We start from the raw sequence: 17,273 nt of genomic DNA, 5'->3' as shown, positions 1-17,273 counted from the left end.
CCACAAGCTCCTGCTTTTCACCAACTTTCATCACAATCTGAGATGGTGAGTTTTTTTTTTTTTTTTTTTTTTTTTTTTTTTGATGATTTGGCGTGGATTGATCCATTTAATGAAAAACAATTGATCTTTAATTCTATTGATACAACTTGCCCCTTGTAACAGTTGTTTTCCTCTTTTTTTCCTTTCTGCACGTGGTCATAACAATCAGCCAAGAAGGACTGTTTCTGCGGCAACAGCACGTTCAGCTAATTAGAGTGACTCATTCCTCTCGCTCTGCAGTGGTAAACATTCCACCCTCTTCGTACGTTACCAGTTTGAATATCAACAAATGCATATTGTTTTAGTCGGATGTCAACTTGAGTAGTGGACCTGCTGGTTATTGAGAGCATTCTTTTTAGTTTTCTTTCGTGTCACTTAATATTATAAAACTGAGATTTACTTGCAGTGAATAATTTCGTGTATACGGTACTTTAGTGTTTAGTGCATTATTTATTTCTGATTCTCTCTCTGTCTGTTTTGTGTGTGTGTGTGTGTCTGTCTGTGTCTGTGTGTGTATGTATGTATGTATGTATGTATGTATGTATGTATGTGTGTGTGTATGTATTTGTGTGTGTATGTATGTGTGTGTGTGTGTGTCCTCTAAAATGGATGAAGCGGAAGGAAGTGCAAATCTTGTTCGTCAATATATATAGGACAGGGTGTCGCTTTACGAGGTCAAGCTCGCGAGATGGTGTTGTGTTCACTAGCGAATACTTGGAGTGGGAAAGAGAAAATGGTGGTCCTCTTATCGGTGTAAATCGAGTTACAGAAAGGACAGCGGCTGCCTCTAAAATTAGCAGAAAAATACTGGTGCGAATTGGGTTTAAAAAAAGGAAAGAGGAGAAACTTGAGAAGGAAGAACAAGGAAAGGACGAGCCTATACTATCGAAGGTATTGCTTGAAACACTAAGAAAACATAGCTGCTATGAAAAGGTCACAAATCTCGATTCATTCCAGCGGGATGCCCTTCGTCGCTACATTTACGCTTATTATATGCGCAAGGAGCATCCTACATTAAGCAAGCTCCAAGCCAGGCTTAAAGAAGCGAACTTATTCCACAGAAGTAAGCTTTTAGTCCAGTAAAGATAGGATTGAGAAAGGAACAAATTAGTAACAAGCTGAAAATTGGTATGGAAGTAGGGGGGATGTGTCAGGAATAACATACTAAAAGTCCCCTAAAATCCCACTGTAGCTTTTCCCGCAATTTTGAAAAATGTCCGCCATCTTTAGACGACGACAAGGAATTTATGGAAATCGTCACCCTTTACGTTTATTCCTCTAGCCACCGTTCTAATTATCACAAAGCCATGAATCATATATGGTTGGAAAGCTTGAAAGACAGAAAATCTAAGTAAATAACATATATGCCCATCGCGCTAAATTTCTAGAAGAGGAGGAAGAAGAAAACAGCTTTTTTTTTTATTTAAAAAAAGATATATTTTCATAAATTATGAGAAGTTTGCAACACTGACAGTTATTGCACACCAACGAAACACCACCAACAGATGTCCTTGATATTTATCTCAATCATAGCCAAGAATGACACAAATCGGTGCAATACAAGCCGAGAAAAAAATATAACATACGTTACTTTCTGACCTCTTTGTACAAAAGTGCATAAGGTGACATACACTTTCACGGTTGTAGTCACCTTCTTTTATCACATAGGACCAAGAGTTATATATCATTGGAAATCTTAAGAAACGTAAATTCGAACGAGGTAACACTTATACTAATCAAGCCCAATTTGTGGAAGAAGCGCAAAACCCAAAATTTCGGGACAAAACGTGATTTTCGCATAAATTCTTTAAAACTTGCAACACTGACAATTATCGTATGTTAACAGAACTCACAAGTAACACTTCACATCGTTGCTGCCGGTCTGACGCTAAACTATACATTTTCGGAAAGCACTAGTCCTAAATAGGATAACTACACAGTGCGACGGTCAGACGTTGCCGCGTTCAGGACTTATGGAGCGTCAAACATTAACATGGGGTTTATGAGAGTAACCATAGCAGTCGTATTATTTCATGCTAATTCGTCTTGCATTTGAACTCTGTGCTAACATTTGTGTTGTAGCAGTCGTATTATTTCATGCTAATTCGTCTTGCATTTGTACTCTGTGCTAACATTTGTGTTGTTTTTGTGTTTTTTAGGTATGCGTTGTAAGATGGATCCGAAAGTGGTCGTTTGGGCTCTGGTGGCCGACATCGGGACAAATGAGCGCAATCCAAATTTGGAAGAGCAAAGGATGGTGGCACACATCAAGTCTCTTTTGACCAGCGGGATGGAAGTCGTTGAAGAGATTCGTACGCTCGGCTTCGGTGACAGTGATGGTGACCAGGGGGACGGAGACATGGATTTTGGAGACGAGGAAGACCAAGAGCAGGAGGATGCAGAGATGCCTTCGTCATCGCAGCAGTCTCATACGTCTTCCGCATCTGGCTCATCAGCGTCAGAATACCTGCCCTCTCCTGTGAAGAAGCCGAAGTTCCAGGATCAGCCTCCAGAAGACTCCAAAATGACACCAGAGCAGTGGCGCGAGTACAAGGCAAAAGCCTATGCCTACTGGACGGTAAATCCAAAAACAGGTAGGCCTTGGAACACAAAGACCGGTCGTGCTACCCACTCGACTCTGCAGAATCAGTTCAGGTATATTCGGAACATTGGCGTGCTACGTCACTTTGGGGCAACACAAGGCAAAGATGACAAGAAGACGCTGATGGCAGAGATCAATGAGGCAGTTCGGGGCATGTTCGCGGAGAAACAGCACACTGCTATCATTCACGATCGAACGTTGCGAATTTGGGCTAGGCAAACAGCTAATGAACTGGACCCTAACAAGAGTCTCAAGTTCAAGGCATCACCGTCGTGGGTGTACAGATTCAAGAAGCGCAACAACATCGTGGACCGTGCAATCACCCACAGGGTCGGCAGGACCTGGCAACTGAAAGAGTTGGACTTGCAGCAGCAGGCTGATGCTTTCGTATTAGCGACTCGCGAGCTCATTGCAAGCGAAAGCATCCCACCAACGCAGGTTGCCAATGCAGATCAGAGTAGCTTCAAGAAGTTGTTGCAGAGTACTCGCACTCTCCGTACCAAAGGAACAACAGTCGTGCGAGCGGTTGTGGGATCCATGAGCGCAACAACCCACAGCTACATGATCATGCCCGTGATCACCATGGCCGGAGAGATTCTGCGGCCGATGTATGTACTGGTGTCGGAACCAAGTGGAAAGTTTCCGGGAAACAAGCCTGCAGATCCACCGAACATCAAATCATTTGCTGGCAAAACGTCCAACATGAACAGGGACGACCTTAAGGACTTCTACGAGCAAGTGTTCTGGCCAAGCATGCCTGATGATCGGAAGAAGATCGTTTTGCTATTGGACTCGTGGACTCTGAACAAGGACGACAATCTATCGAACGCACTGAAGCCTGCCGACGTTGCGTTGCACAAGAGACTGATTCCTGGTGGTTGCACTGGAAAGATTCAGCCTTTAGATGTGCATTTCTTCCGTCAGTACAAGTCCTTTGTACGCTTTGTGACCGACACACTGGCCATGGACAGTGTCATGGATATCTGGCATCGCGATCGATTCCTGGCACTACAGTCGTTTTCACTCTACCAGTTCAGCGCACCCCGATTCAAGAACCTGATCCGGTACGCTTTCCACAAGGCTGGCTATCTGGACGAGGAGCCGGGAATGTGGATCTCTCCGCACGAGTACTGCTTTGACTCCCTCGACGAAGGTGACGTGTGCTTCACGTGCGGCGAACTACCGTTCGTCAAGTGTGCACACTGTGAGCGCACTCTTTGCATCTCTCATGCTCTGTTCGACGATTTGCACATTGATTGTACCCTTTAACTTACGCAAACAAGTGCTCAATCAGACAACGTCGATTCAAACGTCACAAACCTTGTGTTCTTCTTCGTTTCCTGTAACTCTCATAAACCCCATGTTAATGTTTGACGCTCCATAAGTCCTGAACGCGGCAACGTCTGACCGTCGCACTGTGTAGTTATCCTATTTAGGACTAGTGCTTTCCGAAAATGTATAGTTTAGCGTCAGACCGGCAGCAACGATGTGAAGTGTTACTTGTCAGCCACCGTTTACACTATCATCATTGTTAATATACTCTTAAAATGGCCAACGTTTTTCTCAATGGAGTAAGCTTTTATGATACATAGTTTTACATTACTTAAATATAGCACAAAAATCATTTATTGACAGCATTAGAATAGCAAAAATTGGTAGTTTCCTATTCATAGGAAAATCGTAATTCACACACTTAAAATCACTCTCAACTACAATAGCCATTTGAATGTAATTTTTTTAAAATGTCTTGTTTATAACTAGAATGCAATTTTCCTCCTAATATTCTTCAAATCAACTTAATATTTACATTAACGTTAGTAGGCACTTTGAGAACATTTTTGTACCTAGTTCATTCGGACTTATTTTATTAGAAATCAATGAGGTTATCATTATGTCGTTCATCTTCATGGTCTTCATCATTTGGTTTTGCATTCATACATCCAATTCCTCGACACTGACATAAATTAGAGCACACAATTCCTGCTTTTCGACAACCGTATATACTTTCACAGCGCTTTTAACAGTTACAGGATATTACACGGAGTGGGTTCCTTGGTCATTCTTGCTAGTACGAGGATACCTCCTAATGTCGATTCATATTCATCACTCGCATATCATTGAGCAATACCTGGGCTCAAAAAACGTACACTGTCAAAGAATGAATGGAATAGACCACTTTTAATGTACACACGCCTTTCGGATTTAATCATTGAAGATATAAGATATCTTCGTGTTCTGAATATCCAAACTGAAATCAACCTTCTGTAGGATGTAACATGGATGATTCTCAAGTGGTTGCCCGAATTGGAATGGGTTTATGCAGCTGGTGACAAGCAACAACCATAAGTACCAAGCATATTAAGTAACAATACAACCTTTTATCAATCTTCAGCCAATAAACATGGTTGCTGTATACTCAGCGCTTATGTTTACCAGCAAAGAATGTGCAGTAAATAAGCAAAAAAGCGTACTTAGTCACGTTGGATCAACCTTTCTACTTTAAAACATGTGACATTGTAGCAGCATGTAGAAATTCTGGTGAATTACCGTCAGTGGTTGTTAGACTTGGGGGTTTTCCACACCATAATGTCATTTATGGAAACACTTGCATATATAATGAAAGGTAGTAGCATTGAAGAAGTTTGGTCTTGTATGTATGCTAGTACCTCCATGACACAGATAAAGTCAGGTCATTCTTATTGTTCGTGCTTTGCGAGCTCATTTTTTAAAACACAGTTAGCAATTGCAATATATACTGTTTAATTAATAAATCAGACGCCACTGAGGAGTTTGTGCGTCAATTGCGAGATGTTTGTATTCCTCTGATGACTGAAGAAGATATCGATACTGATGTACTTGTTCAACATTCAAACATAGTCAATCAAGATTGCAAATGACCTGAAGTTATTCATTGACGCAGCTGCAGAAACAAGCAGTACCTCTAAGTTATTCTCTCTGTACTTTCAGCTTGTAGAAATTATGCGTCTTTTAATTCGAAAGAACTGGAGACTTGAATCTTCATCTTCACTGCATGTGAGAAATGTTACCATACTCCTATGTAGCTGAATATCTTTTGTATGCCAAATACGCACATCTGTACTTACAAGAAATGTTGCGGTTGGAGGATGAAATGGATCTTCATGAGTTTCAGCTATTTACAGGAAACGTTTACTTCACTATTGGTAGAAAAGATATATTTTGGAGTAGTACATGGTCTGATATGACGATTGAGCAGGTTTTAGCGAGAGCAATGAAGAGCAGCGGTGGACTGACCCATGGGAGAGGCATGACTGAAAAGATAATATCTAGGTGTGTGTCAAGTATGCCAGCAGCGTGCCACTTACGAGAATGTCTTGAAAAATTATTAAACAAAGATAGGCAAGAACTTCATACTGGTCGGCATGTGGACCTGTACCAAAGCAGTCAATCGCGTGATATATTACATCTAAAGAAATTCTTGCGTTGGTTTTGCCAGCATTCTCCATTCCCTTCATATCCGTAGCTCGCGTCCCTAAGCACTGACATGGTAGGTAATGAAATGGTCAACTGATAAATCTAAGGAAATCGGATTGGCTGCTATGGAAGGAATGTTTGGACGGACTTTTGGAAATGTAAAACTTAAACAAAAAGATAAAGTCATCCCACTATCCGCAATTCGCAATGTAGTGCGTATCCGTGATGAGCTACTAGCTGTAAACACCATACTTCAACTGAATCATATGAGTAGAAGTCTGGAAAAGAACTCCAGTAGTGTTTTGCTTACGAGCTTGCACCCTATTCACTTTCTCTCTTCACAGAAATGTCCATGAGAAAAACGAAAAAGTCCGCTTTGTACGACGTGTTTGAATATCGGACAAATTTTAAAACTCAAATTGAAAACACTGTGTACGTTATAGAGGGAGGCTGGCTGGCTACATCATGTTGTTTGGCCACAACATGGAACATACCTTGACGAGCACAACTCGTATGTGTCCTATGTACTCCCAAACTCAGGAATGAAAGCAACAATTATTTTTTTTTATGGGTATTGCACTGAAAACTGTACAAAAGGCGCTGAGCTGGAGCAACGTGAGTCAAAGGCTCAATCAGCTTTGGTATTATTCACAAATGAAGCCACATTATTAACAAAAAAGAGATAAATTCTTAGGTAATTTCAAAAATAAGGATTGTTTCGCCCGTGAGTTGATGGTTCATTTGACACAAGCTGGAATTCAAACCCAGCAAGCAAGAAGTGATGCTGACGCACTTATAGCTAAAACTCAGTAGCCAAGTCTTTAAATCCTAGTAGGCACGTCGTGATAATAGCCGAGGATGATGACATTTTAATCATTTTGCTTGAACAAAATAATAATCAGTACGACATCATATTTCGAAAGCTTGGACGTGGACAAGATGTGAGTAAAGAATTTAGTACTAAGAAGTTGTAAGATAAACAGACAAATATACTAACTGTTTTGCTCAGCTACCATGCTTTAACTAGATGCGACACATCATGTCGTTTGTATCGACAGGGAAAGAAAAAGCCATTGTGATTAGTTCAAAAACGGGAAGATTTATGCCGATCACTTGACGTTTTGAAACATGATAATGCTAGTGTACAATCTATGAAGCTGGCACACCATTTCTACTAACACACTACGATTCTCCAGCAATAGTAACCTTACTGGATGAATTCCAGTATCATTCATACATCCTTGCAGTAAGTCGCTCCCCATTCAGAACGAAATACAATTGGCAAAATTGCCACCCACCAGTGAAGCTGCGAAACACCACATCATCAGGTTCAATTGTATCCTGGAAATGATTTGCGACCGATGAATATGGATGGACAACATTAGGAGGTATTCTCGCACCACCAAGAATGACCAAGGAACCCGCTCCGTGTAATATCCTGTAACTGTAAAAAGCGCTGTGAAAGTATATACGGTTGTCGAAAAGCAGGAATTGTGTGCTCTAATTTATGTCAGTGTCGAGGAATTGGATGTATGAATGCAAAACAAATGATGAAGACCATAGAGATGAACGAGATAATGATAACCTCATTGATTTCTAATAAAATAAGTCCGAATGAACTAGGTACAAAAATGTTCTCAAAGTGCATACTAACGTTAATGTAAATATTAAGTTGATTTGAAGAATACTAGGAGGAGAATTGCATTCTAGTTATAAACAAGACATTTTAAAAAAATTACAATCAAATGGCTATTGTAGTTGAGAGTGATTTTAAGTGTGTGAATTACGATTTTCCTATGAATAGGAGACTACCAATTTCTGCTACTTTCTAATGCTGTCAATAAATGATTTTTGTGCTATATTTAAGTGATGTAAAACTATGTATCATAAAAGCTTACTCCATTGAGAAAAACGTTGGCCATTTTAAGAGTATATTAATAATGATGATAGTGAAAACGGTGGCTGAGTTCTGTTAACATACGATAATTGTCAGTGTTGCAAGTTTTAAAGAATTTATGCGAAAATCACGTTTTGTCCCGAAATTTTGGGTTTTGCGCTTCTTCCACAAATTGGGCTTGATTAGTATAAGTGTTACCTCGTTCGAATTTACGTTTCTTAAGATTTCCAATGATATATAACTCTTGGTCCTATGTGATAAAAGAAGGTGACTACAACCGTGAAAGTGTATGTCACCTTATGCACTTTTGTACAAAGAGGTCAGAAAGTAACGTATGTTATATTTTTTTCTCGGCTTGTATTGCACCGATTTGTGTCATTCTTGGCTATGATTGAGATAAATATCAAGGACATCTGTTGGTGGTGTTTCGTTCGTGTGCAACAACTGTCAGTGTTGCAAACTTCTCATAATTTATGAAAATATATCTTTTTTAAATAAAAAAGCTGTTTTCTTCTTCCTCTTCTTCTAGAAATTAAGCGCGATGGGCATATACGTTATTTACTTAGATTTTCTGTCTTTCAAGCTTTCCAACCATATATGATTCATGGCTTTGTGATAATTAGAACGGTGGCTAGAGGAATAAACATAAAGCGTGACGATTTCCATAAATTCCTTGTCGTCGTCTAAAGATGGCGGACATTTTTCAAAATTGCGGGAAAAGCTACAGTGGGATTTTAGGGGACTTTTAGTATGTTATTCCTGACACATCCCCCTACTTCCATACAAATTTTCAGCTTGTTACTAATTTGTTCCTTTCTTGGCAGAAAAATGGGCTATCTTTACTGGACTATTTCGCTTAGAAGCTGTCTCAGAGCTTGGGTTCGAATTTAACAAATTCTCCAAACGCACGGTGCTGATAGAAAGAAGTGACACTGTGGCTTGGCGTTGTCAGTACCTCAGAGTTATGAAGAAATGAGATTATAATAATGTGGTTTGGTTAGATGAGACATAGGTCAATGCAGGCCAGACATTAGAAAAAGGCTAGACCGATCATACTGTGCATAGTACAATGTACGCACCAATAGCGAAGGGGGAAGAATAATTGTTCTCCATGCTGGCACATCTCGTTGTTTTTTTTTTTTTTTTTTTTTAAACTGCCTCCTCATTTTCAGATCTAAAAAAACTGGTGATCATCACAAGGAAATGAACACCGATACATTTGCAAAGTAGTTCCAAAAATCTCTTTTTGAAAACATATCACCTAAATCCACCATCGTTATGGACAAAGCCCCATACCATTCCGTTATGCTCGACAAGCCTCCAACAACTCAGTCGCGGAAGTCTGAGGTCTTGGACTGGTTAAAGCGCAATACCAGTGTGCAGTTAGAGCCTGACATGAAGAAGGCAGAGCTTCTAGAACTGGTGACCTTATACAAGTCCAAAATTCCTTTGTACGGAATTGACGAATTAGCAAGGGAAACGGGTCACCAGGCCATAAGACTTCCCCTCTACCACGCTCACTTCAACCTTATAAAAAATATTTGGGCGCAAGTAAAAGGATATGTCGCAAGGGAAAATAAAAAATTTACAGTGGCAGAAGTGAAAAGACTTACAAAAGAAGCAATTGATAGTGTCACTGCGGAAGACTGGGCTAATGTTTTAAAACATTCAAAACAGCTCCTAGACGAGCAATGAGATAAAGAGGGAATCGTTGAACAGTGTATGGAGAAAGTGATAATCTCTGTTAATTCCAGCTACCAAAGTGACAGTGATTCTTCACTGGGGGTATCCCCAATCACATAGTAAACGTAAGTATATTTCTCTTTCTTCTTTACTACTATATATATTAACTTTTAAAGTTATAGCAATACAAATGTCACGAGTTCAAAATGAAGACGTATCGTTTGTGATATGTGGTATACAAACGCAAATTCAGTAATTATAAACAAGGTTCAGTATTGATGTTAGTATTTTCGCTACAGCTATATGGAAATCTCTTTTTTCTGCAGTGAAAGTAAAAGTTTCCTACACAAATAAAGTCAGAGGGAGGAATGGTTGGATTTACTGTACGTTAATATTGTACCAATGTAATTTACAATATTTGTCTCTTTCATAAGTGCATTTTTAAATAAGCATTCTACATTTAGTAAATGTTAATATGGAATAAGAAATAATTCACTCGTTCTACGCATTTAGTTTCAATACCCGACGCAAAAGCTGGCAACGCAGCATCGAGCACCACGTGCGCGCAGAGAGTTGCCACAATGGACAAGTAATATCAATTGCACTGTAATACATTATATTTATCCCTATATCACTTCTGAAGATGAATATCTTGATAAATATGATCGAAAGATGGTTTTCAAAAATAAGACTGCCTACATTGGGTGATATCAATAAAACGGAGAAGTTACTCATTACGCCCAATTTTGAAGTAGTTACTCGCATTGGTATCAATAAAAAGAGAACTGAGCACTAGTCGTCTCGGCTGACCTCGGAAAAGCCCCGCCCTTTTGAAGTAACCACACCTCTGTTCTCGAGCCGAGTAACTACTACGCGTTTGATATCAATAAAAATCAAAGACTCCTCTGTGATGCTAGTAACTTCTCGAAATTTGTGGAGCAAGCTAAATAGGTGACTCCGTGCGAAATATGACAGAGTATATGATTGTTTTACTACGTAGAAAAACTTATAAACTGCATAGAAATGTTGGAAATGGAGATTACAAAAAGCATTATAAGTTTATGAAAGAAAATGTAGTGATTAGCACAACATTTTTAAAGGAGAATCAACCGAAATTCGGGGTGGTGGACTACGTAATGATGAAAAGATGCCGGTTTTCTTCAAGGATCCTGTGGGGGCCAGGGGATCCGGGCCCCCCAAAGCTCATGTGGGCCCCCTATTGTATTTATGAATATACAATATTTGGCATAATTAGAGTGCAATTTGTCTTAAAATCCTGATATATATACCTTCTACATCTGAATGCCCTCCCCCCCCAATTTACAGAGAAATCGGTGCCCTTGGTTTTCTTGCGTTACGTGAGTGATCCGGGATTCAAGGTCGAATGTCAGGGGATTCTGGTGTGGTTCAAAGTACTGTCTATGACTACCTGAAAATGGATGCAAAGGCAGAGTGGCAAGAACAATATACATTTCCGGGTGCTATCGGAGCAATTGACTATACACAAGTGGCATTAAAGAAACCTAGTATTTTGGAGAGTAATACGTTAATAGGAAGAGCTATTTCGTGGCTAAGCGGTTAGCGTACATGCCTTTGGCATAGGAGACCCGCGTTCGATTCCCGGCAGGAGCTCATGTGGTTTGGATTCCACGTTAATCAGTGGGTTCTGTCTCATATAGGCACGCTACTGAAAAGGACGTTAAACTAATAATCAACTCAACTCAACGTTGATAGGAAGGGTGTATAGGCCTACATGAGAATGTATTTTGTTTATGTCAAGGCGAAAGGGGACACGTATGGTATGGAAAACGCAATCAGATGGACGTGATTTATGACGTGGGTGGCTGGACTTTATTAAAAAGAAAGCATAGGAGCCAAGTGTCTGATTTCGTTCTTAAAGCCGAACAATCTACAAAGACCTTGGACAACACGTAATATGCGCTTGTCGTGTTAATCTTGATATTGCTGGATTCTAATCAACATCCGTCAGCTCAAATAGGTTCATTCCCATGGTTTTCTTCTTTCCCTTTTTTTTTTATTTTTTCTTCTTTTTTATTTTTGTTTTATTCTCGCTCGAATATTAAAGATTCTCTTTTGAATTTGTGTCTCAGTCGTAGATGTATTTGATATTTCGTTGCATTTCACTGTAATTACCTTCAAAGTTTCGGCTTTCCTTCCTTTACTTTCTGGTAGCTGTGACTTTGAAAGTACCACTGGAAACTCTTTTAGAATATCCACAAATGCACTTTGATTGAAGCTATCGTTGCTACTTGCCCGTTTCATGGCTTTTAAGATACACGCCATAGGTTAAAAACAACGAAATGACTGCGCGATGAATGGGAGAAATTAGTAATCACTTCTTTTATTGATACGACTCAGTGCTACGTGCAGAGGAAGCGCGAGTAAACGTTCATAAATCTGGAGCAGACTAGACCTGAGTAGTGGCTTGTTTTATTGATACGAAATTGAGGGAGGAGATTACTCCAGGTGTAGTTACTCCGATTCTCGAGCAGGACTTCTCAGGAGTAGTTACTTATTTTTATTGATATCACCCATTGTTACTTATGCATATTGCGGTAGTTAGCTTAACGTATCAAACAAATCAGAAAACGGGAATTCGTATCTTCTTGAATACGAAAATGCGCTTATGCTCAGAATTTGAGCCTCAATCCCACAGATTTGCATTGATTACGTAGACAAAATAAATAAATAAAACTGTGTCACAGATTCTTATATAATTTGCCTTCCCTTGAGTAAACCGTGGTCATATTCTCTGCAGGCGTGATAGGAAAGAACTTTTGCCCACGATGGCACACATATTCAGCTCTCCTTGGAATACTATCTTCCTAAGTAGATTTGCATATTTTGCATACATTATGTTAACGTTACCAACTCCTGAATAGAATATATTAAATTTACTCTAGTTTATTTGCCTGCTCATTGCCTGTAATCCACTCTTTACTTATATATTCAAAAATACTTTTAAAAATTTAACCATCGTACCCTTCAGACTGAAAATTAATTCCTTATCGCTCTGTTTTGTTTTTCTATTAACTTTATACACTTAATATTACATTGGTTTAGAAACAAAAATCTCACCATTGTAAATTGTTCAAAATGTTGCTGTAAAGTAGCCGCCTGCGCCTGAATGGTGAAATAGTTACTCTGGTCAGAGAAAGAACTTGAATTCGGTCCTACACCAGGAGAACTTGCCGGAGACAAGTTTTGCGAAACTGGGCTCTGTGGTGCACTATGACTTGTGTCTGCTGGACTACCACTTCTATAACCCAATGGACTACCCTGAAAGAAGGTAGAAATAATTAATAATATACAATGTTAGAGTTTACTTATCACACAATATACAATGTTAGAAGCTTAGTTATTACGCAGTAGCATAAAACTTCAATGGTATACAATACGATCAAATATGAAAAGAATATGTATTATCTTCATATGTTCCTTTACCTGCAAAGATTTAAAATTACTTCTTCAAATACACAACTTATCAAAGGGAAAACAACACATTTATTTCTCAGACTCATTACCTTCATACACAGCTCTTGGACCTTCATGTCCTGCCTCAGAGTGGGCGACCATTACTTAGTTTATTTTACTATGCACCTGTCATCCACAATTTAAAATTAAAAATAAAATAAACGAAACCCAGAAACACAGTGATAATACTTAGTTTTGTTTGACGAATACCGTAACACTTAAAAACACAGGCTGTCGTTTAAATGTATCGTAACTATCTTATCTAATTTGCTCTTGCATGAACATTCATCAGAGACAGACAAAAGGCAGAAAATTTTAAATTTCAGTTTTTTGTTCAAATATACTTTTCCTCATAGATGCACTAACCGAACGAACCTATGTCGTAATCTACGTTATCAATTAAATCATAAAGAAAGGATCTTATCTGCTGTGATATTACTTTACCAAAATAGCTAGATATACTCTCGGCTTTGTGTAAACTTTACATTTCTTTCTTTGTTCAGAACTCTAACGGAACGATTTGTATATAATATAGTGTGACATCAAAATAATTACGGAATAGTATGGATTATTAAGCCTTCGGCCATTCTTCCAAGATTTTTCCTTTTATTACTTACGAAGCCAGTACACGAGTGCGCATTTTAGCAATAGCCCTTGAAGCAGATGTTTTTAGTTGACAAACGAATCGATAGATTAATAGGTAACTACTTTACTTCTAGATGGTAATTAAATCAAGAAAAGGAAGACAAACATGTTTATCATGATAACCGAAACAACCTGTCGAAAGCAACCTAATTAATCGTGTTCCTCATAATGAATAAATATCAATCGACATCTGCAAATGAAGTTACAAAATGTCTCTTCAATTGTTGTATACGATAGATCTAATCCAACGCTAATTATCAATAAGTAGTTTTCAATAGTAGTAGTTTTCAATCAATAAGTAGTAGTTATCAATAAGTATAAGTAGTTTTCCGCTTTTCTCGAATATTAGGAATTATTCTGTGATTCTCTTAGTTTTATAATTACTTCTGCAACTGGATGTAATTGTCTCTTGTTAACAGTGACGTTGTACATGTGTAAGTTATATTGTGTAATGTTCGTTCTACGTTACAACATTCACTTTTCTCTACTACTTTATTTATTACAAATAAAATTATCTTACTCAAAATTAATATTTTGTCGTTTACATAATTTAATAATGTTCAAGAAAAATAAAGGAAATTTTAAAGTTAAAGCTACATCAAAGAGCAAGACGAATAGTGTAATTCCATAAAATTTCTTGCAAATCGCGAAAGCTAGAGACTGCAGACTTCCTTCTAGTTTTCCTCAACAGAACTGCTTGAAAAGTTGATGCAACTAAAAACTTCTAAAATAAGGAATTAATTCTAATATACATGAGCTAAAATAGAGTTTATACTTATAATAAGTAATTTACAATTGATAAAATTAACGCGAAGTTCATTAATTAACAATTATGGAGCAGTAAAATACTTAACATTTTTTGAAAGTAAATAATAATAGTTAGCGTGTATTTACAACAGAAGCAGAAAAGTAGGTTAAAAAAAAAATAAAACAGCAACTATTTTATTTTTAGCGGTACTGTTAAAATAATCTTAAGTTAAGTTCATAGGCGCCGACTTGAAGAAAATATTGGGGGGTCCACTGGCGCAACTCCCAGGAGAATGAGAGGGACATGTCCTAGAGACCTGCACGGGCCGGGCCTGGCTTGGGCGGGCCGACACTGTTATTTCTTTGGGCCGGGCCGGGCTTGGGCTGCCCGACACTGATTTCTCTTCAGGTCGGGCTGGGCTGGGGCCGATCAATTGAAATTCTTTAATAATTATTGACTTTCGTTAAACGATAATTGGAATAAAGCCAAACGTTGAAGTGTGTCCGTGAAAAATGTTACAAAGAATGCAATAGCTATTTACAGTTTGTGTTGCTTAGCGGCTCCACTTTCACTATAGAGGATTGCAGGCATTATGCGGTAAATTGAGCTCTGACCTTGACCTTCGCTGAACTCAAAATATAACAAGAAGGGGTGGGAATGTTTTGGCTGTCGCTAAACAATATTGCCATCTTCACTTGATGCTAAAAATCAATTAAGTTAGATTTTTGTTACAGGGAATGGAGTTTTTGTTCTCTCGATGACAGGCAAAGTTCTAGGAGGTAATGGTACCATTCGGGAGGCAAGCGTCAGGTTGTAAACCTGAGTTAGAAAAGGTTTCTGAGGGTTAGGTCAAATTTAGTACTAAATTTTGAGAAAGATTGGGGCTCGAGCTAATTTTTTTAAGAAAATTATCGGGCCGGGGTCGGGCCAAAAACTTTTAAAATTTATCAGGCCCGGGCCGGGCTTGGGCCAAGAATTTTAAAAAACTTATCGGGCCGGGCCGGGCTCGGGCCGAAAATCTCCTAAACTTTTCGGGCCCGGGCTGGGCCGGGCCTAGGTACGTTCGGGCTGGATTGGGCTCGGGCCGAAAAATTCGGCCCGTGCAGCTCTCTAACATGTCCTCCCAATCTTGGACCTGGAAGGACAGTCCTCCCCATTTACTTTTAAGATAGAATCGTATTCTGTAGTATTTCAAACTGAACTTCGCGTTGTAGTGCGTTTAGTAGTCTCATCAATATGTATTAATTCCACATCCGCTACTTGGGCACAAATTGCAATAAATGCCAGAGGAGAATATGGCCCTCTTCTCATTCCGGAAAATTGTCTCAGCTGTAGACACGGGCACAAATCCCGGGAAAATTGGGAGACATGTCCCCCCAAAAAATTGGAACTGGAGGCTCCCCCAATAATCCGATTTGAAAAATGCTTTTTGCAGATAAGTGTGATGATTTGTGTCCGACTGCCTTAAAGGAAAGTGAGATAGAATTGATTTCTGTTGGCTTTTCCATTTTTAATGAAAATGAAGGTGTGCGACTGTGCGGGATGTAACATGATGTGAAATCTTATCTCCTCCTCTGCCCTAGGCCCTAGCACACGAAGCGTATATAGACTACCCTATGTCAGTAGAACCCATCTTTTCAGTAAACGCGCATTTCATCTGTTTGTAGTATCAGCCTAGGCATCTACTCATGCTTCGTATCAAAGAAAAGAATTTAATTCTGGAATATTTTTCTCCGTAATCTTAAGGTTACATCTGTTAACTAAAAAGTATATGGCATGCATCAGATTTCTGTAACGATTCCTGTAATGCTATTATCATCATTTTGCTCAAATAAGAGTTTTGTTGCGTCATACATAATTTTCTTTCTTTCTAGTTTTGGGGATCTCATTATTTATATTATTATAAAACAAGTGTCCAGCAATTTTAACGTGGATCATTGTTGATGCCTAATTGGAAAAATACCAATTATAAATATGCATGTATTCAGATTTCAGAATGCGTTCACGGCAGTGATTTGTAATACGGATATGTACTACTACTACTTCATCTACATCGCCTAATATATGATATACTCTAATATATATATATACATGTTCACCTCAGAAATCAGATTCATCTACCGTAATATGAAAATCTTTGTTTTATGTCCCACAGTTATGCTGGCTGGGCTAAATGAGACTGTTAATGAGAATTGAATGAAATGGCGGAAAGAAGAAAGTGGGAGGAAACGGGAGAACCCCGAATAAACCCACGCACATGGTGTTTATCCACTACAAAGTTCACTTCGCGGGAGCAGGGTTTGAACCCGGGACCCCATGCACCAGAGGTGAACGCTCTATCACTGAGCCACTGCGGCCCCTTACCGTAATATGGGTTTTATCTCCCTTCCCTAGAATAAGTCTCAAATCTGTCCACCTCGCAATGTTGAAGACAACCAGGGGCGCCTTTAGGATTTTGTTTCGAGGGGCTATGCCCAAAACAGGGAAGGAAGTGAACTTGCCCACCTGAGTTTGAGAATTAAATGTATTTTAATTTATGCATAAATTGAAATTTTAATGGCAAGAATTGCAGACCGATAAATGCTATATGGTATAATATAAAAATTTAGGAGTGAATCTCACCTTTTATTCTATCCATCGAAGAAAAAGGAAGTATACCCTTGGCCTACCTAATTTTCCGAGCTAATTATTCCCCCGCTTTAATTTTCTTT

General features: G+C 38.9%; 1 protein-coding gene across 15 annotated transcripts in view; it reads right to left on the bottom strand.

The window, feature by feature from the left end:
- Positions 1-17,273, bottom strand: part of LOC145678400 (CREB-regulated transcription coactivator 1-like) — a 783,526-nt gene that overhangs the window by 236,668 nt on the left and 529,585 nt on the right. For all 15 annotated transcript variants that reach the window (XM_081748495.1, XM_081748498.1, XM_081748486.1 and 12 more), the window contains one exon: positions 12,774-12,974. In XM_081748495.1, the coding sequence (XP_081604621.1) occupies positions 12,774-12,974 (201 nt within the window). The remainder of the gene's footprint in view (positions 1-12,773; positions 12,975-17,273) is intronic.

This window comes from Thermobia domestica, chromosome 2, assembly GCF_964235325.1.
Source record: "Thermobia domestica chromosome 2, izTheDome1.hap1.1, whole genome shotgun sequence".
Lineage (NCBI taxonomy): Eukaryota > Metazoa > Arthropoda > Insecta > Zygentoma > Lepismatidae > Thermobia > Thermobia domestica.
Note: the sequence above shows the minus strand (reverse complement) of the source record. Positions and strands in the feature narration are given on the sequence as shown.